The sequence below is a fragment of the Halichoeres trimaculatus genome, unplaced genomic scaffold (assembly GCF_033239565.1).
Source record: "Halichoeres trimaculatus isolate MK-OKI-2021-1 unplaced genomic scaffold, fHalTri1.1 fHalTri1_scaffold_1, whole genome shotgun sequence".
Taxonomy (NCBI): domain Eukaryota; kingdom Metazoa; phylum Chordata; class Actinopteri; order Labriformes; family Labridae; genus Halichoeres; species Halichoeres trimaculatus.
Window position 1 is genome coordinate 17,361,677 of NW_027437179.1, and position 22,726 is coordinate 17,384,402.

At 40.7% G+C, this 22,726-nt stretch overlaps 1 protein-coding gene and 7 non-coding genes across 9 annotated transcripts; 3 read left to right on the forward strand and 5 right to left on the reverse strand.

Moving 5' to 3' along the window:
- The first annotated feature begins 435 nt into the window (after nucleotides 1–435).
- eogt (EGF domain-specific O-linked N-acetylglucosamine (GlcNAc) transferase) lies at nucleotides 436–20,777 on the forward strand. 2 transcript variants are annotated; one of them, XM_074672689.1, is made up of 16 exons: nucleotides 436–524; nucleotides 1,818–2,070; nucleotides 2,617–2,717; nucleotides 4,051–4,159; nucleotides 4,390–4,484; nucleotides 4,571–4,675; nucleotides 6,583–6,689; nucleotides 6,966–7,069; nucleotides 8,001–8,093; nucleotides 8,267–8,338; nucleotides 9,040–9,126; nucleotides 17,988–18,056; nucleotides 18,365–18,426; nucleotides 18,604–18,723; nucleotides 19,211–19,313; nucleotides 19,475–20,777. In XM_074672689.1, the coding sequence occupies exons 2-16, from the start codon at nucleotides 1,867–1,869 to the stop codon at nucleotides 19,619–19,621; spliced, it is 1,578 nt and encodes a 525-aa protein (XP_074528790.1). In that variant the 5' UTR covers nucleotides 436–524; nucleotides 1,818–1,866; the 3' UTR covers nucleotides 19,622–20,777. The 2 variants fall into 2 exon arrangements, with proteins under 2 accessions (XP_074528790.1, XP_074528799.1); XM_074672698.1 differs by lacking the exon at nucleotides 436–524 and adding an exon at nucleotides 907–981.
- On the reverse strand, nucleotides 5,063–5,134 carry trnae-cuc (transfer RNA glutamic acid (anticodon CUC)). The gene has a single exon. It is a non-coding gene; the product is annotated as a tRNA-Glu (tRNA).
- On the forward strand, nucleotides 5,806–5,878 carry trnar-acg (transfer RNA arginine (anticodon ACG)). Its single transcript has one exon. It is a non-coding gene; the product is annotated as a tRNA-Arg (tRNA).
- trnae-cuc (transfer RNA glutamic acid (anticodon CUC)) lies at nucleotides 11,143–11,214 on the forward strand. Its single transcript has one exon. It is a non-coding gene; the product is annotated as a tRNA-Glu (tRNA).
- Nucleotides 12,854–12,925, reverse strand: trnae-cuc (transfer RNA glutamic acid (anticodon CUC)). The gene has a single exon. It is a non-coding gene; the product is annotated as a tRNA-Glu (tRNA).
- Nucleotides 13,989–14,060, reverse strand: trnae-cuc (transfer RNA glutamic acid (anticodon CUC)). The gene has a single exon. It is a non-coding gene; the product is annotated as a tRNA-Glu (tRNA).
- trnae-cuc (transfer RNA glutamic acid (anticodon CUC)) lies at nucleotides 15,124–15,195 on the reverse strand. Its single transcript has one exon. It is a non-coding gene; the product is annotated as a tRNA-Glu (tRNA).
- On the reverse strand, nucleotides 16,197–16,268 carry trnae-cuc (transfer RNA glutamic acid (anticodon CUC)). The gene has a single exon. It is a non-coding gene; the product is annotated as a tRNA-Glu (tRNA).
- Nucleotides 20,778–22,726: the final 1,949 nt, after the last annotated feature.

Genomic DNA, 22,726 nt, shown 5'->3' on the forward strand with positions numbered 1-22,726 from the left:
AAAGTCATCACATCCAAAATAAACACTATCTCTATCTTTTACAAAACACTTAAATTAAATCTCCATCGAGTGAGGACATACGTGCAATCCATTGTTATCAAAGACTAGATTTTTATTTAAATCTAAATAAATAAATGAATGAATAAAATAAAGTACTCTTTTAAATTAAGATGCGTTTAATACATGAACATTACTACTATATCACAGACATGACATAGTCGTGTTTGTGAAGGCGAGTTTGTTACATTTGGTGTAGACTGTCATTTTAAACAAAGGTTTTTACATTCGATGATTTAGGTTTCACCTTTTCCCTCTGGCTTTTTTATGTTGGCCCTGGTCTCGGATGGATGCTAAAACTTTCTTCAATCTCCTGGAGTTCTTGAACGAGAGCAGTAAAGCGTGGTACACATCGCCACCCTGTGGCTGCTACATGACATTACACACCGGTCCAAGGTTTCCGGTGTTATGGCGACCACCGGCAACATCTTCGCTTCGGTCTGGAGGATACCAGGCAGTGCTTGCAGGTAAAGTACCTTTTTCTGAAACTCTTTCCTGCCGCTTGCTGACGGAACATGGGAGCATTCTTCCAAACAGAAGTCCGTTTCATGTCGTAATTTTCCTGCTCGGTTCGTTTGCCGCCACATTTGTGTAGTTAAAATTGACGTAAACGGTTCTGGGTAAAGGAGTAACGCTAATAACACGTTAGCCACATAATTACTATTTCACAGATGAGCTTACAGTTAAAAGTATCGTCACGTGGACTACAACGGCTGCTAAGAAATTAATTTTCAACGTTACTCATGCACTCTCGGTCTTGAGCTTTATCCGAGTGTTTTGGTGGTTTTCTGTGTTTAACTGTATCTCAGAGCAAAGTGGTTTATTGACGCTAGCTTAAACTTTGAATGACACGCACTGTAGCTTTCTCGCTTTCTTAAACGGAGTTTTCTTATTCTCCGTGTCCAGGTGAGACGAGGATAAAAGGTAAGAGGGCAGAATTGACTTGAGCTCTTCAAAACACAAACGTAATTCGATTACACTAGTTTAGCCTTAAGACGGCAAGTACTGATAATGCCATTAAAAGGGCACCGCAGAGCTTTCAGCGCTGTGCTTTCACGTTTTCTTCATTCATGTGTCATATTAGAAACAGAGCTCTGTTTTTGCACTGTGGTTGGTTTCAAACAGCATCCTCCTACGCTCACTTGTCATAGGATTATGAGATTTTTTAAACTCCTTCAGTGTATTTGTTATCAACCTGCTATGAAACCTTAACCCTTTGTTTATAACCCAGAGCCTCCTAAATCACTGGATTGGTGTCGTTATAATTTTGTTGTGGGTCATATACAGGACCATCTGTCCTTCTCAGATCTTTGAAATGTCCCAATACTTTAGTGTCTGTGTTCAGCAGCACAATTTAGTCAATTCCACATTAATAAAGTTTATATAATTAATTGGGAGTGACAATTACAAGTAGTTGGGTCTGTACAAGCAAATGTGTAATTAGATTAGGGAAAAGTGTTAGCCTGTCGTGTGAACGCTGGTTTGGCCATCTGGACCTTCAAAGTACCAGTCACGAACACCAGCCTGCAGTTGTCCTGTGCCCCTTCAGCCTCAGTAACCATTGCTCAGACAACAGTCGGAAAAAGGGTCAGTTATACTTCCTGCGACGGGACCTTTTCCTATGAACTCCTCTGATCCGCCTTGAGCTACAGTCTCACTCACTTACTTGTGCCCGCATGCTTGTCTACTGCGGTACAAGGCTTTCAGCTAAGATTACAGAGTGCAAGTCTGAGTCTGTGTGTCTGTGTCCCAATCCTCAGGGTGCTGTGAGAAGAAGCAGCTGCCTCACATGTTAGTGTGACTCTGACTATGCTGCTCTTGGTAGCACTAGGCATAGTTTTTCCTGTCACTGTGGTCATCACTGAGAAGGCTGACAACATCAACCACAAACCACCAGCGCAGCGGCTCAACTACAGCAGGATCTCCCTGCCATCAGAGCACGTACCCTATTTCCTCTACAACAACAAGAAAGTCGCCAAGTTATGCCGCCAGGACCCTCTATGTCCTTTTAAAGTAAGTTATGCACTTTGTAAACTTTATACCAAGCCTTTCTTTCCATGCGTATTCTTGGCTGTGAGGAAACACTGCTACAAAGCTTTTTGGTAACAGATTGTTTCCTGTACTTTAAGTACTTAGTAACAGCATTTATCCTCATGAATTGTACAATCTTTTCTTTTATGTTATTGTCTTAAATCATCAATTCAAAGATCATTTTCCTCAACCATAACAATAATGATAATAGTATAATAATTTAACATAATGTGTATCAACAACTGGATTATTTTTTCTTCAAATCTTGGCTTTAAAAAAAAAAAATTGATTAAGTTATTTTTCTGAAGGTTATTGCCTCACTCAGTTGTTTCCCTTCCCTATTTCACACTGCTTTCTCACACAATCCAACTTATCCTCTGTAGAAACTTGAACATTGAAACTACAAGTGTCTCATCCTTTCCTCAAATGATGCAATTTGGTTGTAAACTTGTGTCTCTAAACTATATGACACCTCCAGCCTTACACGTTCTCGCTGAACTTCAAGATCATTGCTTGTTTTTACAACAGGATGCACTGAAGGATGCCTCTGCCTGCTGGGGTTATGAGAAGAAGTGTGAACCAGCGACACGCTTTAGCTACCCAGTCTGTACCAAGGCTGACACAGGATGGTACTGTTCCTCATTCCTTTTTCTGCCACCTGAGCACAGATACAACTGTGATTGCTTGTATATTCACCCAACACACATCTATGTTATGAGAATGGTTCTATAATTAGGGGAACATTTCATGTCCATGGGAAATACTTATCAATTTTACTACATATTAATTTCAAGAAATGACCAATTTGACAGTGGGTCATTTGGCTGATATTTCACTTTCTTTTAATACAGAAAGTGAACAGGTTCTATAATTTATTAAACTAGAAATGCAAATCATGTGTAGGAATTTGCAGTTTTTGTGCTGTCTGATTTCTCAAATGTCAAGTTTGCTCTTCAAAAATAACACTAAAATACATGTTTCTGAATATTATTTTCACTATAATTTGTTCAACATAATCATTTAAACATGACAAAAACTACTTGAATAATTTATATGGATAAAATAATTCACTTTGTGTATTCAAGAAATCTGCATCAACAGTGTTACCCGTTGAAAAAGGATCAACAAATCAGCAATGGATTGCTCCAAAGTCACATGACTTACACCAATTGTAGTCACATCCCTTTTGGTGGGAACCATGAAGAAAGTGTGGCATTTTTCAACTCTTCCTTATCAATATTTGATCAGAATGATTTCCTGTACATGGTGCGCTTTTGTCAAATTTAAAAAAGACCAAACTGTGAAGAAAATGCACAGAAATATGAGGTGATGGAGGTCAGGTGGTGCCATGTTCAAGGTCTGGAGAAAATGTCAACCGTGTTACCCATCACAAAATTAATTTGTAGAGACAGGTTTATCCTGCCAACTGTGTTACGTGTGGTTTTTGCGCCATGATTCTTTTAAATTTGGGCTAAACTGTGACATAAATGATGAGGAGACATGTCTAGGGAGTGTAGTCTTTCATAGAAATGTTGAATAACTCTACACAGTAAAATATAGATTTATGTTGGAAAAATAGTCACGGTTGACAAAATTATGCTCCAATTTTTTTTTTAATTCCTAAATATTTAAGAATTCAGTACAGCTTAAGCTTGCCAACTAATGAATTTAGTACCTTCCAGGCGTATCATTTGCAATCAGGTAGAATAAGAAACAAAAAAGCTCATTTTTTTCACTTGTTTGTATACCTGAAATGTACACCCAATTATAAAATCACTCATACATCAGGTGTTAAATAATCACAAGTTTGACAAATAATATTAATCTTTTATTCATGGGTATTGGATTTACAGAAGTGAAGCATCTATTATTTATCTAAAGTGTGCTCACTTATACCATGCATCATTGATGACCCAGCATTGCTTTGGCTAAGCTGATCTGTATAAATCTCTGATCTGTCAGGGCGCGTTCACTGAAGGCAGCCCAGGAGCTTTTCTGGAAGCAGGCTGATTTTGGCTACGTGAAGGAGCGCCTCTCTGAGCTCAAAACGCTGTGCAAGGCCAGCAAGCCAGTAAGTCCTTTCATTTCCTTAGTTCCCACGGGCCTGCTGCGTCAACAGGAAGAAACAACAGGTTAAAACAGACAGAGTGTCCATAAAGGAGTACACAAACAATAGGCTGGGACATTATTTACAGCAGTGTGGACAGAAAAGTGTGAAGACAGTGTTCACAATGTCAAAGGCTCCTTCTTTTATAACATCATTTTTAAATATTTAACAGTTCTTCTCTGAATGTTTTCCAGGGGGACTCGTCATTAAAATGCAGCAGCCACACTCGCTTCTGTCAAGCTTCTAACCTTTACCTGGACTTGCGTAAGCCACGCAGAGGTCATGAGAGGTCAGTGTCTTCGAAAGCATCATGAACACGAGTAAAGGAATAACAAAGAAAACGATCAAAGTGTCTTCAAATCTAAACTGTCACAGATACAAAGAGGACTTCATTCAGAAGGGAGAGATTGGTGGTCACTGCAGACTGAACAAGCGAGCTCTTGCAGCAGAGGGAGAGCACAAGAGCCCCTTACAATCATGGTGAGTCAAGACATGTATTTACACACTCCTAATAAACTTGTGCCAACAAGTCAAATATTTTGGAGCTGCTGGGAACGCGAGCAAATTTTAATTAAAAGTTAAGAAAAAGGGCTTGTGGCAAGTTCCCTGACCTGGAATCAAACCCAGACTGCTGAGACCTAACCAGTTTTTCAAGAAAAAATGTACACAGAGGACACAGAGCTGGCCTGCCTGATACCCTGGGAAGCCCACCAAGGGAAGCTTGAACAACTTTGGTTGTATTCATTTCTATGGCTAGTGGGGACAAGTGTCAAGCCGTAAATGCTGTAGCCTCAAAGCATGTCTGTCTTAATCAGGCTCTGGCATTTTTTTTGAAAGTTCCCAGGGACAGGGGTGTCAAAATAGGAGTTCCCTGACCGGGAATCGAACCCGGGCCGCGGCGGTGAGAGCGCCGAATCCTAACCACTAGACCACCAGGGATGCATCATGGGTAATTGAAGTGGATTATTCCTGCTGACAACTGGCAGACTGTGCTTTCCTTCACTCAGGCACCACAAACGGTCACTAGGTGGCGATTTTCCTCCTCACCAATCAAACAGTCATCAAAAAATGAGTCCTGTATGACAGAAAGCTCATTAACTCTGCTTAACCTTAATACATTTGGATTCTCTTTGAGCAAAAACAAAGTGGTAACAGCTTATTATCGTTGCTGACATTATTGTGTCACATGTTCAATCAATTCTCCCCTGTGATAGAGAACAGCAGGGAGAATTTGGCAGATTCAGAGCTCTGCAGAGGATTGATTCAGAGAGAAAGGCCTGCAAAGTGATCCACAGGAGCAACAAGCTGCCAGCAGGAGAGAAGAAGCCAAGCTTTTGTGACTGAGTGAATCAAAGAAAGCTTCCTTCCATCTAAATGTTTGTGTGAGCTAACAAAGTCACCCACCTTAATGGTCTGAAGGAGTTTCAAAATTCTAGACCACAGCGTAGATATTTCACCGCTTTAAATGAGTCATTTAAGTATTTCACACATGCAACTTCCTCTTCCTCTCAGAGCAGTCTCAAAACGGGGGCAGGGGCAGAGAGGAATGTGTGGGTGGAGTTTCAGGCACTGCATGCATTCCTTTTGTTGAAACCAAGTGCTTTTTTAAGGGGCCAGTGGCGCAATGGATAACGCGTCTGACTACGGATCAGAAGATTCTAGGTTCGACTCCTGGCTGGCTCGAATGTTTTCCTCCTGTTATAAGAGAGTAGTGCCCATGAGCAAAAATAGAGGATGTCAAGAATGCAAAATGTCGAGGTGATGCTGATCATTTTTAAGTGTATCACTTTTTTGTATCAGACATGAATACATTACTCTTTCGTGATCATCAGACTCTGTTGTACTTTGTTTTGGTACTGTAGATGGAAAGTTATTGCTTTAGCTTAAATTTAACCTTTTCTTTGCATTTACTTGCAACTCTGCTACCTCTTTGAAAACCTACACTGAGCCCTGATCAATGGACACCTTTTAAAATGATTCAGTTTGACCACTTTTAAAACTGCTTTAATTGAAGTCGAATGGATTTATTGAAGCACATAGACAGGTTTGACCTGAGGAAACACATCACCCCTAATATAAAGGTGACACGATGATCCAACCCCTCCTGAAGTGAACTGTTGTCTGAAAGCATAGAATGAGCTTTTTCTAAGTGAGCTTGCTAAAGACTCGTGCTTTGTATTGTGCTAGTAGTATAATAGACCACCAGTCTGTCTTCAGATGAGCTAGATTTAAGACAAGAGCAGTTGTTGGACTAGATTTGTAGCTTATTTCTCTGCTTTGCAGACAGAGGGTCAGGCTGACTGCAGTGACTAATACATGACTAGTAATGAAGGGAAGAATTTTAATACCTCTATTTGCTCAACAGTACTGGTGCACTGTTTTTGCAGGTTTGCCGAGCTGCAGACGTACACAGAGCTGCAGGTTCAGCCCATAGAGGATGGACAGTGTGACATCATTATTGATAAACCCACTGTTTTCATGAAACTAGATGCTGGTAAGAAGTGAAATATTCAGCTTTTAGCCATGCAAAAAGTTAACAAAAACCTTTTTTTGAGTATTTCATGGGTTAAATATAAATTATAATTGTTTTGTGGCACATTTCAAAGTATTATTCCATTAATTGTAGGGACTCTGCCAGATTTAAACTTTCAGTATTTTATTTTTATGCCCAGGGCTTAACTCTTAGGTATCAGGCTGACCTACTGATGCTCACTGTTTTCATCATCAGTTTTTACCTGTTGACAAAAAGAATGTTTATTTTTCTTTCCAGGAGTGAACATGTATCACCATTTCTGTGACTTTGTCAACCTCTACATCTCCCAGCACATTAACAACTCCTTCAGCACAGACATCAACATTGTTATGTGGGACACAGTGGGTATCTTATGTCTTTACTACAGTTCAATACAATGTGGGATTGGTTTTTTTGAATGTGTTTTTGCAGTTGAAAATTTTCATTTCTCATACTATCACTTGTTTTAAATGATTACAGAACAAATAATACTTTGATCCATTTGTTTAATTCAAACAACACACAGAGTGTTTTCCAATGGAATTCAAGACAGTCTCATCCATCAACCTTGAAATTAAATAATTTTTTAATGAAACACTTTGTGATGTAAGGTTTTGATCAAAGGAGCATCATACTTTGAATGAGAAAAGAGATGTGCATTGGTTCTGTTCCTGAACTTTAAATACTGATGAATATGACCCTGTTCCTGGATATTTTGTCAATTGGAGAAACTCATCTTTTGACCTCTTTCTCTGAAAGTAACGATGCGAAGTGAAAAAAGTGTTTCAGTTGTGTTGAAAACACGACAACCTGTCCAGGAAGCCAAGCAGTAGTTCAAAAGTTCTGTGCAGCTGTCACGCTTTCACTTTACAAAGTCTTTCAAATTATGTTTTTGGTTTAGAGATCAAGGGGAAACACCGGTTGAAAAACAGAGTGCCTTACAGACAGCCCTATCCGGCCCATTGTTCCCTCCACTCTGTACAGAGTTATAGAGGAAAAGGAAAATAGAGGAAGACAAATGGGAGGGAGAGAAAACCGCCAAGGAGAAGAAAAGCAGTGACCTTTCAGCATACAGTGCAATCTGCAGTGCAAACCCCGGAAGTCTGTCAGATAATAGTGTGATGATAGATCATGTATAAAACCACAAATTCAGAGAAACAATCAGTGGAGTTCAAAACAGAGACTGCTATGGATAACATTACATGCTGGTTTTATTTCTCTTGGTTTGTGTTTCATTCAGGACAATACAAATTAAACACACAATGATCACCCCTTTTTTCATGTCTTCCCCAGAGCTTTTATAATTATGGAGACCTGTTCAGTGACACATGGAGGGCCTTCTCCGAGTATGACATCATCCACCTGAAGACCTATGACTCAAAAAGAGTAGGTTTAAAGTCAGCTCTGGCTGGTTATGGTTAACTATCTGTTCTGAAATGTTCATTCACAACAATAAATTAATTTTTTTATTTAATTTATTTTTACTATTTATGCATGCATGCATGTATACAAATGACTGATACAATGTAGCAACCTGTGTGCTTCATTCATCTCCGTAGGTGTGTTTCAAAGACGTCTTCTTTTCCCTTCTCCCAAGAATGCGATATGGCCTCTTTTATAACACCCCCCTCGTAAGTAACTTTCTGTTGATGAGTGTAAGAACTGCACATTATACATAGATGTATTGAATGCAACAAATTACAGTTTCTCATATACATAGTACTGTCTTTTGTTTGTAGCCCACGATCCAAAAAGACCATGATATTCGTTTTTGTCATGAACATGCAGTACAGGTCAAATATTTATGTGATGCATTCAGATCTCAGCAAGTGCTTGTGTTATTTAAATGATAATTCCAAGGAGATCTCTATAAATATGATATCATGTAAATAGGGGATGTTCTGCTTCTAGCCTTGAGGTGTGAAATATTGATAGGTCAGCCTCAAGCTGATGCTGTTGATTGCCCCTGCAGTGCATGTCATGTTTATATTCATGTACTCACATTTACAGAAACAGTGCAGCATTCTCAGAGCTCAGAAATGCATAGGCTTGAAAGATATTCATTCCGTAGACATTAAAAATATGTTTTCAATTGTCAGATTCCCAGTGTTACCTGTCTTTCATCACGACTCAGTGCAGAACAAAAAAGTATTCAGATCCAAAAAGCATTCAGTCCATCTAGAACGGGAGATTTCCTAAAAACACATACTGCTCATCCTTGACTGCAGAACCCCAAAAGATTTTTATTCTCTGTGGTCTTTGAATCAAATGAATATAAATAAATTGTATATGTTGGCGAAAGTTTTCTTTTTCTGTGCTGTCTTGTTTGCAGATCTCAGACTGCTCCAGTGAAGGGATGTTCAGGGCTTTTTCCCAACATGTTCTTCATAGACTTCACATTCCACAAGAAGGGCCAAAGGTAGGAAGAAATCCTTTAAGGAAACACAAATCTGTTTGCTAATATATCTTTACGGTTAATGCGGTTGGCACAGCTAATTTTGTTTTATAAAAAATTCAGTACCGTAAAAATTCAGTATCCGAGAGCATTAGAGATTGTAGCATACTTCATTTAGACTTGAAACATACATTTTCTTTCCAAAGTAGATTTTTATTTCAGATGTAACTTTTTATTAGTAGGTTGTTGGTAATATTACAATCAGCAGTAGTCTTTCTTGTAGGTTCCCTTGTGATGACATTTCAAAAACAGAAAAGATTCTGGTAGCAAATACATAACTCCACCAAGTAGTCCGGGTCGGTTCAGTACAGTTTGGCACGGTTTAGTACAGTTAAGCCTGATCCCGTTTGCGTTTCCACAGCAAAACTGTGCCCTCTCGAGGTAGGCGGCGTGTAAGCCGGATAACGAAGACCGCAGCTGTGAAACAATAGCGCGACGCCATAGCAGCCCAATACATTTTACCCCGCTAATAAATCCAACAAAGAAGAAAAACGCAGCACAGTAAACAATGAGCACAGATGGGAGACATGCAGCATTTCATCCTCACTGTGATTGGCATCTAGCTCTTTGATACAAAGTGTAATCAAGCTTTGTTTCAGAGAAGTCTGTGTGCCGCCTGGAGAAATGCAGCCGCTGTCGGGGTAAGTGACGATTCTTTTGAGCAATCGACGGTCTGCAGTGTGTTGCTCCACCTTCCGAGAGCCGATTGGTTCAGTCTGGCACCCATACCTATAGGCTGGCTCGTCTTGGTTTTTGGGGATCTGTCCCGGGATAAGTCAGTGGAAACGCCACAAAATGCGCGCCGTACAGAGACGAACCTAGACGAACCGAACCGGTCTGCTTGGTGGAAACATGGCCAATAGCCATTGCTACTGGTTTTGGGAAAGACCAGAAGTCCATCCATTGCAAGGAGTTTCAAACAAACCACGAGACTACATGGGAACTAAAGATTACTGTGGAGTAACATGACCATAAATTCTTGTTTTTTTTCTTATGAATTATGAATTTCAAAAGCATTTCTGTTCATAAGATGACATTGATGAAAAGTAGGACTTGATGAAATCTACTTTCTGTTGAATTTAAGTTTCTTTTTCTGCAGAAAGGCTGGACTTGAAATTACTGCATTTTTATCGTTGAAACTTTACAGTACAAAAAAGTTCAAAAACATAAAATAAGAAAACATAAGCCACAAATTCAAGCTAGCAAGAATGCTCATCGGGAGAGGGGAAAAGAAACGAAAGAAGTGAATATCTAGTGACCCTTTAACATTAAAAGGTGTTTTGGAATCAGATGAGACAAAGTATGATAAACACAGAACTAGTAATACAGAAACTCCTAGGAGCTGTACTTTTAAACGTTTTTTAATTGTTCCTCATTGTAAGGTAAAAGAGCAAGCTAGGCTTATTCTGGTAGTTTAAAGCAAATTAAAAAAAGACACAAAATCTCAATTTAATGTTTCAGACACTGACAATGTTGAAGGCTTTATTTAGACAACACACACTTCATTTGAAACAACATGATGCTCAAAGTGATGGCCACCTCTAAAAATCCTGAAATTAAAAGCCAAGGTTTCAATTTAGTACACTCATAACAATTTAAAATCTAGACCTGGGCAACAGATTTGATTCAACTGAGTCACTTTTATACTGGCATGGCCAAAAGTAAAACACAGACACAGAGACAGTAAGCGCTTAGTTTTTATGAAATACAGAGAGGACTGTGAGGTTTAAAGACATAGAAGTCTTCTTTGGTATTTCATCTATGATCTGTCCAAGTGTCTGTTGAAGTAAGTAGCTTTTTGTGTGAGGGCTGGAAAGGTAAAACAGACACCCTCCACATCAAGAAACTTTTCATTTGATAACTGAGAGTTTTCCCAGACTCCGACAGACGAGCTAAGTTAACACAGAGGATGTCTTCCATGCCAGAGATTCCACTGCAGCAATTTGAGATAGGTCATGTGGTCTAAGGGTGGAATTCAAGTCCCTGGTGGTCTAGTGGTTAGGATTCGGCGCTCTCACCGCCGCGGCCCGGGTTCGATTCCCGGTCAGGGAACTACAGTTTTGATTGATGGTCTGCTGTCCTATCAATACTGTTGCAATGCATCATAAGTTTCTGAGTAAAAAGAAGATTTGGCCGTACAAGGAATTTTTTTTTTGCCTGTTATTCAGATAAATGTCTGTCATGCATAAGTTGTGTTTTTGTGTAAAATTTCACATGAACTCAGGTTTACTAATGGAACACTAAGTAGGAAAGAGTACTTCAAAGATTTTTTTTTTTTAATTTTTGCATGGTTGAAAGAGTAAAAAACATGAATGTGAACTTGTGCCTGTGCCATACAGTACCAAGACTTTTGCAGTAGACTCTTTAAGTCTTCAGACTTTTTGTTTGAATGTTCCCCCTGATGCCCCATAAGATCTGAAGAACTTGGAGACAAAAGCCAACCCTGTGGTGCTCTTCCAAGTTACCTTCCTACCCCTGGTCCTCAGTCCACTTTTGATGCTTGTGTGCCCATCATAGGTGTTGTGGGTGGTGGACAGGCATCATCATATGCAGCCCCATATGCTGTAGGGGCATATGGGGCTGCATAACTGTGGTGATCTGTTTTTTTCGAACATTTTCTGTCAGAACCATTAACTTTATCATCAGACTGAGCTTCAGTAGGTCTACAATTGAACTAAACAACACAGGCTGTTCTTCACCTCATTAGCAGGAAAAAGCCTCAGCTTCCATGACTCTGTTCACCAGTTTGACAGCCTTTGGAAAGAATTGACCAAGGAATTCCCCTTTGAAGCTGCAGTTTTGAAGACCAGACTGTAGCCTTATTTAATTACTTTGAGGATTTGTTGCATGGAGCTGCTCTTTTGGAGAAACATAGCCCTGCTATGGCTCATGCTATAATGTTACTGATGCAACATGTGCAGCAGATAGACCCTAACTGTGCTTTTATTGAACATTTTTAAGTGGAGAAGCCAAAGTATGGTTTCTCTGATATCATGTTTACTGCCACAAGTCTTGTCTTTATAGCGGTGTTTCCACCAAGCAGACCAGTTCGGTTCGTCTTGGTGCGGCGCACATTTTGTGGCGTTTCCACTGACTTATCCCGGGGCAGATTCCCAAAAAATGAGACGAGCCTGCCTACTTTTTTTTGGACCCTTTCGTATGGGTGCCAGACTGAACAGATCCACTCTCGGAAGATGCAGCAACACACTGCAGACCATTGACTGGTCAAAAGAATTTACACTTACCCTGACAGCTGCTGCATTTCTCTTGGCGGCACACAGACTTTTTTGAAACAAAACTTGATTGCACTTTGTAACAGAGAGCCAATTGCCAATCACAGAGAGGACGAAATGCAGCATGTCTTCCATCTATGCCCTTTGTTTACTATGTCATGTTTTTCTTCTTTGTTGGATTTATTGGCAGGGTACACTGTCGCCTTGCTATGGCTATTATGTTACTGATACGGCTGTCAGTATCCTGCTTACATACCGCCTACCACAAGGGGTACACTGTTGACTTTGGAAACACAAACAGCACAATGCCAAACCGAGCCAACTTGTACTAAACCATTCTGATCTTAACTGGACTGCTTGGTGTAAATTGGGCTTTGGCTGCCAACGCAATGACATGTTCCATGTAGGATAAGGTGGAGGGGATGGCTTAGCAACTGTCATTGTCTATGAAAAGCTTGTTCCCTGACCGGGAATCGAACCCGGGCCGCGGCGGTGAGAGCGCCGAATCCTAGCCACTAGACCACCAGGGATATGTACTTGGGGTGCACATAAATTGTGTTGAAGCCCAGTCTACCTGTTTCCCCTTAAACTAATGCATTGGATGAATGAAACATGAGCTACTGTAAGAATGTGAGTGACTGTGACAAAGGCCAAACTGGGATGACTGGATCAGGATTGCTCCAAAAGAGTATCTTTGCAGTGATGCAACAAATACCCAAATGACTAAAAAAAGGCTACAGCTTGCTACCATTCCTTTCTTAGAACCTCAGAATCTCTTGCTGTAATGAATTTCACTATTTTCACAAACATGTGCAGCAGATAGACCCTTAACTGTGCTTTTATTGAACATTTTTAAGTGGAGAAGCCAAAGTATGGTTTCTCTGATATCATGTTTACTGCCACAAGTCTTGTCTATATAGCCACATTTCCACCAAGCAGACCAGTTCGGTTCGTCTCAGTACAGAACACATTTTGTGGCGTTTCCACTGACTTATCCCGGGGCAGATTCCCCAAAAATGTGACGAGCCTGCCTACTTTTTTTGGACCCTTTTGTATGGGTGCCAGACTAAACCGATATGCTCTCTGAAGGTGGAGCAACACACTGCAGACCATTGACTGGTCAAAAGATTTGTCACTTACCCTGACAGCTGCTGCATTTCTCTTGGCGGCACACAGACTTTTTTGAAACAAAACTTGATTGCACTTTGTCACAGAGAGCTACATGCCAATCACAGAGAGGACGAAATGCAGCATGTCTTCCATCTATGCCCTTTGTTTACTGAGTCTTCTTTTTCTTCTTTGTTGGACTTATTGGCAGGGTACACTGCCGGCCTACAATGTCTCATGATATTGTGTTACTGATGCAGCTGTCGGCATTCAGCTAACATGCCACCTACAACAAGAGGTACACTGTTGGATGTGGAAACACAAACAGTACCAAGCTAAGGCGAGCCAACCTGTACCAAACTGAAGTGATCTTAACCAGACTGCTTGGTGGAAACTGGGCTAATGTAACCGTGGCTTTTGACAGGTTCCATGTAGGATAAGGTGGAGGGGATGGCTTAGCAACTGTCATTGTCTATGAAAAGCTTGTTCCCTGACCGGGAATCGAACCCGGGCCGCGGCGGTGAGAGCGCCGAATCCTAGCCACTAGACCACCAGGGATATGTACTTGGGGTGCACATAAATTGTGTTGAAGCCCAGTCTACCTGTTTCCCCTTAAACTAATGCATTGGATGAATGAAACATGAGCTACTGTAAGAATGTGAGTGACTGTGACAAAGGCCAAACTGGGATGACTGGATCAGGATTGCTCCAAAAGAGTATCTTTGCAGTGATGCAACAAATCCCCAAATGACTAAAAAAAGGCTACAGCTTGCTACCATTCCTTTCTTTGCACCTCAGAATCTCTTGCTGTAATGAATTTCACTATTTTCACAAACATGTGCAGCAGATAGACCCTTAACTGTGCTTTTATTGAACATTTTTAAGTGGAGAAGCCAAAGTTTGGTTTCTCTGCTATCATGTTTACTGCCACAAGTCTTGTCTATATAGCCACATTTCCACCAAGCAGACCGGTTCGGTTCGTCTCAGTACAGAACACATTTTGTGGCGTTTCCACTGACTTATCCCGGGGCAGATTCCCAAAAACTGAGACGAGCCTGCCTACTTTTTTTGGACCCTTTCGTATGGGTGCCAGACTAAACCGATATGCTCTCTGAAGGTGGAGCAACACACTGCAGACCATTGACTGGTCAAAAGATTTGTCACTTACCCTGACAGCTGCTGCATTTCTCTTGGCAGCACACAGACTTCTCTGAAACAAAACTTGATTGCACTTTGTAACAGAGAGCTACATGCCAATCACAGAGAGGAGGGAATGCTGCATGTCTTCCATCTATGCCCTTTGTTTACTGAGTCTTCTTTTTCTTCTTTGTTGGACTTATTGGCAGGGTACACTGCCGGCCTGCAATGGCTCATGATATTGTGTTAATGATGCAGCTGTCGGCATTCAGCTAACATGCCACCTACCACAAGGGGTACACTGTTGGATGTGGAAACACAAACAGTACCAAGCTAAGGCGAGCCAACCTGTACCAAACCAAAGTGATCATAACCAGACTGCTTGGTGGAAACTGGGCTAATGTAACCGTGGCTATTGACAGGTTCCATGTAGGATAAGGTGGAGGGGATGGCTTAGCAACTGTCATTGTCTATGAAAAGCTTGTTCCCTGACCGGGAATCGAACCCGGGCCGCGGCGGTGAGAGCGCCGAATCCTAGCCACTAGACCACCAGGGATATGAATTTTGGGTGCACATAAATTGTGTTGAAGCCCAGTTTACCTGTTTCCCCTTAAACTAATGCATTGGATGAATGAAACATGAGCTACTGTAAGAATGTGAGTGACTGTGACAAAGGCCAAACTGGGATGACTGGATCAGGATTGCTCCAAAAGAGTATCTTTGCAGTGATGCAACAAATCCCCAAATGACTAAAAAAAGGCTACAGCTTGCTACCATTCCTTTCTTTGCACCTCAGAATCTCTTGCTGTAATGAATTTCACTATTTTCACAAACATGTGCAGCAGATAGACCCTAACTGTGCTTTTATTGAACATTTTTAAGTGGAGAAGCCAAAGTATGGTTTCTCTGCTATCATGTTTCACTTCCACAAGTCTTGTCTATATGACTCCTCTTCTCACTCAGTACCTGTTGCTCCTGTCACTCTTTCTGGGGCATGTTTAAAATAGGCTAACTGTCATGAAGTCTTTGCTAATCCAGTGCTTTTTTGCTTTGTGATTGCTATATATCCTGTTATTTTCAGAATATTAAGTGGCTAATGGTGAGGGGATGATTCAGTTTTATAATGTGAACGTGGGCGTAATTGAGCACAATACAACATAACAATGAGGACTACTTCTGTATGCTGTTTGCTGGCTTTATCTAACACAAAAACATTATCACTGTAAGAACAGTTGGAATATCTGCTTTCAAGATAGATTTTGCTTATGGGACTTTCACCAGGTAATCAGAACAACTATAACAAAACAACAAACAATAAAAAAACAACAACAAAACATTTGCTCAGCCTCTGCATTGGAAAGTGTGGACATGTTTAGAGAACTGATTTCACTCATTCAACATAAACCTTTTTACATTTTCTACTTTTACTGTTTAACTGAGATGACAAACCACCCTACAAAGGTTTCCGCGTCAACTGAAAACAAGCATTGCATGGGGAGGATGTAGGGGGCAGTTATGAATTAGCAATGGGGTAGGTTAGTGTCCATGAAAAGCTTGTTCCCTGACCGGGAATCGAACCCGGGCCGCGGCGGTGAGAGCGCCGAATCCTAGCCACTAGACCACCAGGGAAATGTGCACCCCATTAATATGCAAAAACAGGGATCACACATCAATCTAACTCTTCAGTCATTAAAAATAAAGACAGGTCTTTGAAAACACTACATAAACCGAGTCATAAGGGCTTTTTTCACCTCATTTAATTATCTTCAAAGACTTGCTGCATTTCATTGATTTGTATTTAAAAAAAAATGACAACAAATTGATGCTTATTTTTTGAGTCTTCAACCAGATTTTACCCAAAGACATTCATTCAATGCAAAGGATTTATGAAAAGTCGGGGGTACTTCACACTAAACAGAATAACACTTACTGAAACCCTGAGTTCCAGAGTGGAAACTGTGTTTATACTGAATAATTATTTGATCCCAGCCGTCCATAGTCAGAGTGTTAAAACTGTGCTCTTACTGTCATCAGGGAGAGGCCATTTAAACATTATTTTTGTCTGAAACTTTGAGGATTTGTTTTGAGCTTGAAAACTACACACCAGTGAATCTGTTCACCTTTGAAGCAGTTTTCCCCAAAATAACTTACAAAATGTTCTTAGAGAGTCTCTGGAGAATGTGACTTAAAATGCCAAAATCTAAATTTAAAAGGCCGAACACAGCTAATAAAGTTATTAAAGCCTTTATTTGAAGTGTTTGAGAACTTTCTTTGAATTTCAAAACACAGATGACTGCATGATTTACTCCAGATAGCATGCATAGCAACCATTTGAGTCAGAGAGCCAACTCACTCATTTGTAACTTTCAGAGCAGCTTTATGTTTCCATTAAGAGTACATGTATAAATATTATGTTTACAAACTGTCACTGCCATCTCCTCACCCTCTCATTCCTCTTCTACCCATTTAACTCTTTAGCACTCCTCGCAGGTGTTTTATGCCCCCAGTTATGAAGTTTGAGGTGCTTGACTGTTTCTTTACGAGCAGCGAAGCCTCATTACTTCTCCTTTCTTGTAGAGCAGCTCATTGTGTATTCATGGCCTTCACTGGAAATATGCTAAGAGGCTTTCCAGTGAGACACGGGGCTGCTAGTGATAGCAGGCCAGCGCCTGAATGAGAGGTCTTCTCGGCCCTGACCCTCTCCCCAGCTCCTCCTTTCATCTTCAGATTAATGGCACAGCCAGAGACTCACACTTCTGCTCTCTGCTATTGTGTCCTATTCATCTGACTCAACCACCTCTTTCATCTTATCTCCCCGCCGTCTTAATTTGTTCTGGTCTAACTTTAATGTCACTTTTCCTGTTTTCTAAGAGAATTTCCAAGAGGAGGAGAAGGAATTCATTCTGCATTGACTTCATACTGTCTATGTATTCATTGCTTTTGACAAGTTGTCAGTCTTTGGTTAAGCTAAGTTAGTTAACAGTTTCTGTTTGTGTCATTACCTTTATTAAAGGTCAAGGCAGACTAATTGCTTATTGCATATTACAAAATTGACACCTCAAAAACTATAATTTCTCTTTCAAAACACAAGATGGCAGTAGAAGATCACAGAAGAGAAGCATCTTGAGTTCACACTGTGACTAATAAGAGAGCATTATCAAAGAAATCTTTCCACTTTCTTATTCTGACCTGAGATTTTAACAAATGTTTCCTCATGTCCGTGTGATATGAAAGATAGATTTTAAGTCAAGTTTTCCTGGAGTTCGTTTGAATGAGCATCATGTTTTCCCCGCTGCCTATCTTTTCTGTCCTTGGCTGATTGATTATTGGGTGCATTGCTGTTTTCAGGAGGGGCGTGTTCGTGTCACCCTGCTGGCTCGCAGCACAGAATACAGAAGGATATTAAACCAAGTGGAGGTGAGTCCAGCGTCACCCTCCTTCCCTCCCTCTGTCTGTCTTTTTCTTTCCTGCAATTACTCTTGTTATTGCATCCTTTTCTGCCACAAGTCCCATTCACTTTCTTCTCTCTTTCTCTTTTTCTCACCCTATACAACCTTCCACCATTGATTTACTGCCCACATCTGTTAAATGCTTATTTAAAATGTTATTTGCTATAAACAACGCAAGTAAAAAGAGAACGTGATTTATATGGTCACTGCACATATTTATTTACTCTCTTACTGATCGGAAAACATGTTTTTGTGTTGTTGTTGTTGTTGTTCCAGCTGGTAAATGCCCTCAAAACTGTGCCTTTACTGGAGGTCAGTGTGGTCGACTACAAATTCAAGTGAGTTATGGAGCGCTGACATTACTGCAGGAGCCATTCACTGCTGCTTAACATTAATCGACTGTGTTGTAGTTGTGTATAAGAATAAAGAAAGTGTAAGCTTTTTAAATTGTGTACTAGTGACAGCGCTTACTTCACTAAAGATGATTGATGTGCCACTCCCTGTCTGTCTTTCAGGGATGTTCTCTTCCTCATGCAGCTGAGGATCACCCACAACTCTGACATTTTTATTGGGATGCACGGGGCGGGTCTCACACATCTCTTCTTCCTCCCTGACTGGGCTGTCATCTTTGAGCTGTGAGTGGCACTTTATCCCTGCTTGTGTCTATGTGTGTGTGTGTGTGTGTGTGTGTGTGTGTGTGTGTGTGTGTGTGTGTGTGTGTGTGTGTGTGTGTGTGTGTGTGTGTGTGTGTGTGTGTGTGTGTGTGTGTGTTTGTGTTCTGTGTGAATGACAGAGAAAGACAGAGCAGGGGGCAGGCAGAGTGATGGATTTAGCAGCGTGCTGTGCCTGAAGTACCCTTCAGACACTTAGTGTATGACGATGAAATACTGTCTAATTAACCAGACATTCATCACACCTGGCCACCGTGGGCAGGGGAGTTGATTGAAATGTGGGTGAGTATCGGTGGGAGTGTTTTGTGCACACTTTAGTAAGCTGGTAGAGTGTGAAGCACTTTTTGTATACACTGAGAGAGGAGGGAGAGGGGGACATGGAGCAAGAAGAGTGAAAGAGAGGCAGAGAGATGAGAGCACGAGATAAAGTGTCTGCATCTGTACCTCCCAGATATAATTGTCAGGATGAGAGCTGCTATCGAGATTTGGCTCGGCTGCGGGGCATTCGATACGTGACTTGGCAGAAAATGGACAAAGTGCTCCCACAGGACAAGGTAGGGGAAAGACCCACACCAGCTATTGGCTCCTACAACTTAATTCTTCTCTCTTAATTGCCCTCATACACATTTCAAACACAAAAATCTTCAGGCTTGCATGAAGTGTTTTCTTCTTCTTTTATATTTTCTTTTAATGTATTAACCCCTACCTTTCACAGGGTCACCATCCAACCCTCGGAGACCACCCGAAGTTTACCAACTATGCCTTTGATGTGGGCGAGTTCATGCGTCTTGTGCTGGAAGCAGCTGATTATGTCACACAGCATCCCAAGTGGCAGCGTCACAATCCTCATGATGAACTCTAGAGTCTCAGTGAGTGTTGGACACAAACATCTGGCTGATGAAGAACTTGTGAATGAGGACTATTTTAAAACACAGTCTTACTTTAGATGTTTTAAAAGTTGCCTCACCAGCTGGACGGTTATCAAATGGTAGAGAATTTGGCATGTCCTGTGCACCGCTTTGATTGGTTGATGAGTGTAAGCAGTCTGCTGGACAACTCTGGACTAAACGACGTCCACAAACTCTATTAACGTCCAATCAGTCACAAGACCAGGCATGGGCCATCACAGCAGCTGGAGAGCGATAAGATGTGTCCAATGTGACTACATTACCTCCACTGCATCTTTTTCATTCCACATCGACAAAGTTAGTTAATGAGCAGCTGTTACGGCGTCCCTTCACATGCCTCATCTTGTCACATTTGATCACAGTCACCTTGATGTGATCTTCTTCAGAAGTGTTGACAATCACATCAGTTTCTGAGCTCTCTCAGCTTTCATCAGGCTAATATGATGCACTGACAGAGCACAGATATGTGGTGTTAAGTTATGATTAGAACAAACACTAATTGCCTGTGAAGATCAGAGGCAGAAGTCAAAAGACACACTCCTACTGCCAATAGGAACTTTTCTTTATCAGTATTATGAGTGAATATCTATTTGCACGTACATCTGTACTTAAAAGTATTTAAAGTTTGGTGCTTTTAAACTTCAATTCAAGTATTTGTCCACTTAAACCAACACTCCTTTGTTTAATGTCAAAAAATACATTATGTAAACTTAATATTTGGAGTATGTTTCAGACTTTTTAAACTGAATTTTCATCTTAAGTGTTCAAACTGATGTTTGTGTTGTTGAAGAATGGTATTGAATTACTACTGGCATCTGTTTTTTATTATTAGTTACTTTGTTTACCAAAAGAGATGCTTGTCAGAGGGATGAAATGATGAGGGTGCTGCTATCGTCTGTTACCTTTTCTAAAGCCCTTTGAGAGCTGATAGTTTCATAACGTAGTAGAGTTTGGTAGTGTATTTTCAGAGATCAGAAGATCATTTCGTGTTACTTGGCCTTTCCGTGAGCTTGATATTTTATTTATCGATGAAACCATGTTGAACTCAGTCAGGCCTCTTTGGTCAGGACTTGAAGGCATTTTTTATTCAGACGTTGTATAAATTTTTGAAATAAATAACTAAAATGCTAGTGTTTGCTGTCCTGTCTGTTCATGCTATATTGGACATCAGGGATTTAATTTGTCCTTATTAAATCAATCAGCTTTTGAAGTCTGACCTTCGCGGGGAAACTGAAGTCTTTGTGTTGCCAGTTTTTTGCTGAATTCGGACAGTTCTTTGCTGTAAGTTTCATTATTTTTCTGGGTTCAGGTCTAAGGAGGGGAAGGTCTCTTCACAAAAGGGCACTAGTTCAGTTTTTACTGTCACCACAATAAATCTGAATGACCTCAAAAACCACCCTGTGTGACTGTGACCCATCATGGCCACATGGGGGCAGTATAACATCATACATGAAGCCAAATCGTCCCCTGTTGTCTTTTGATCATCCCTGACAGACTTATTTTCAACAGTGAAGAGGGTGAAAACAAATTATTCACAAACACATCCAGTGCGACATAATAAGTGAATGCTTGTTAAAGTGTATTTGTCTCAGTATCACAAGTTTGATGTCAGCAGTCACGCTCCTGCCATCTCTTTGCGGATGTTGTGTCTGAACTTTCTGAGTATTGACAGACACCGGGCCTGTCTGGGATGGACACTATTTATGGCCCTGCTCGGGTTACTGCCAGTGACCTCGTAAAGAAATGAAGAATCTCTTTGCAGGAGGGGATCAAAAGCAGAGGAACCAAGATGTCTGTTCTCATTAACCTTCATGGCAGCTCCAAATCGATGGCCAAGTCCTGGTTCTTAACGCCGGGCCTGCCTGTGGATGTCTCTAAGATGGATCGGCTCACCCCACTCATATGAAGAAAACAGTGTACAGTGAGTCTGAGGTATGTATTCTCTCTCTGAGTATGGTTCTGAAAATTGGTGTTGAAGCAAAACATGATCATTCGTGGGTGCAGCACTGCATGTGCTCACTTTCTTTATTAGGTATGTTCTGGTTAGATTAGGGATACACTGATACCAATCCTGGTATTTGTGTATCAGTGCCCCTCAAAGCTGGATCAGTGTCAGCGGTAAGGGGCCGATCCTTGGTGCTTATCAAAACAACCAGCTCTATACCTTTTTTTTCACTTACTGGCACTCTGGGCTGTTTGATTTGAAATGTTACCTCTGATGCACTTTCTTTGATTTTGCTGCATTATCAGTCTACAAGGTATAAAAGTTTAAAATTAAATAGAATTTCTTCACATTCTGAATCTTTTTTATTTTGCTGGTAAACATTACAATATTTTGTAGTTTAAATAAATATTAACTTCAGTGATTCCACATTTCCTTATTTTTTTTGCCTTTTACCTAAAACATTACCAGTACTATTCCACAGTAGGGCATGCAGGTTATTTTTTAACACTGGTATCAGATTGGATCGGTCAGTACCTAAAGCCCAGGTATCAGTATCGGAACCATCCCTAGTTTAGATATGCCAGTTATAAACAGGCACACATAGTCAGCAAGAAAGCATGACAGAAAATAACAAAATGCTTCTATCTTATTTGTTTGCCCCTTGGCTCGAGACCTACTGTAAACCCGAGCTGAGTGAAAATATTTGATGTTACTAGTATTCACATTTGGAGCCAGAGTTTTATTCTCTCCTCTGAAGATTACCATGTGTATGTAAACCATGTCCCGCACCAGATATGTGGCATTTTATCTCTGTCAACTCCTACACAGATGTGGACTAAAGAAATGGGCTTCAGATGCAGCAGGGCCAGTGAACTTGTCTTGAAGGCTGATCACTGAGGTGAAGCCATTAGATCAAAATTTGGATGATTCCACAAGTTTGATTGTCAAGCATGAGAAGCCCAGCAGCTGCTTTGTCCAAAAGTAAGTGGGCCATTTTATTTTGTCTGAGATCTCTGTAACAATCACCACTGAAGTACATTTATACTTTTTATTCCTTTATTTACTTTACTTCATGTCACCTAGCAGTTGTGGCTTGAGGTTGATCTTATAGTCA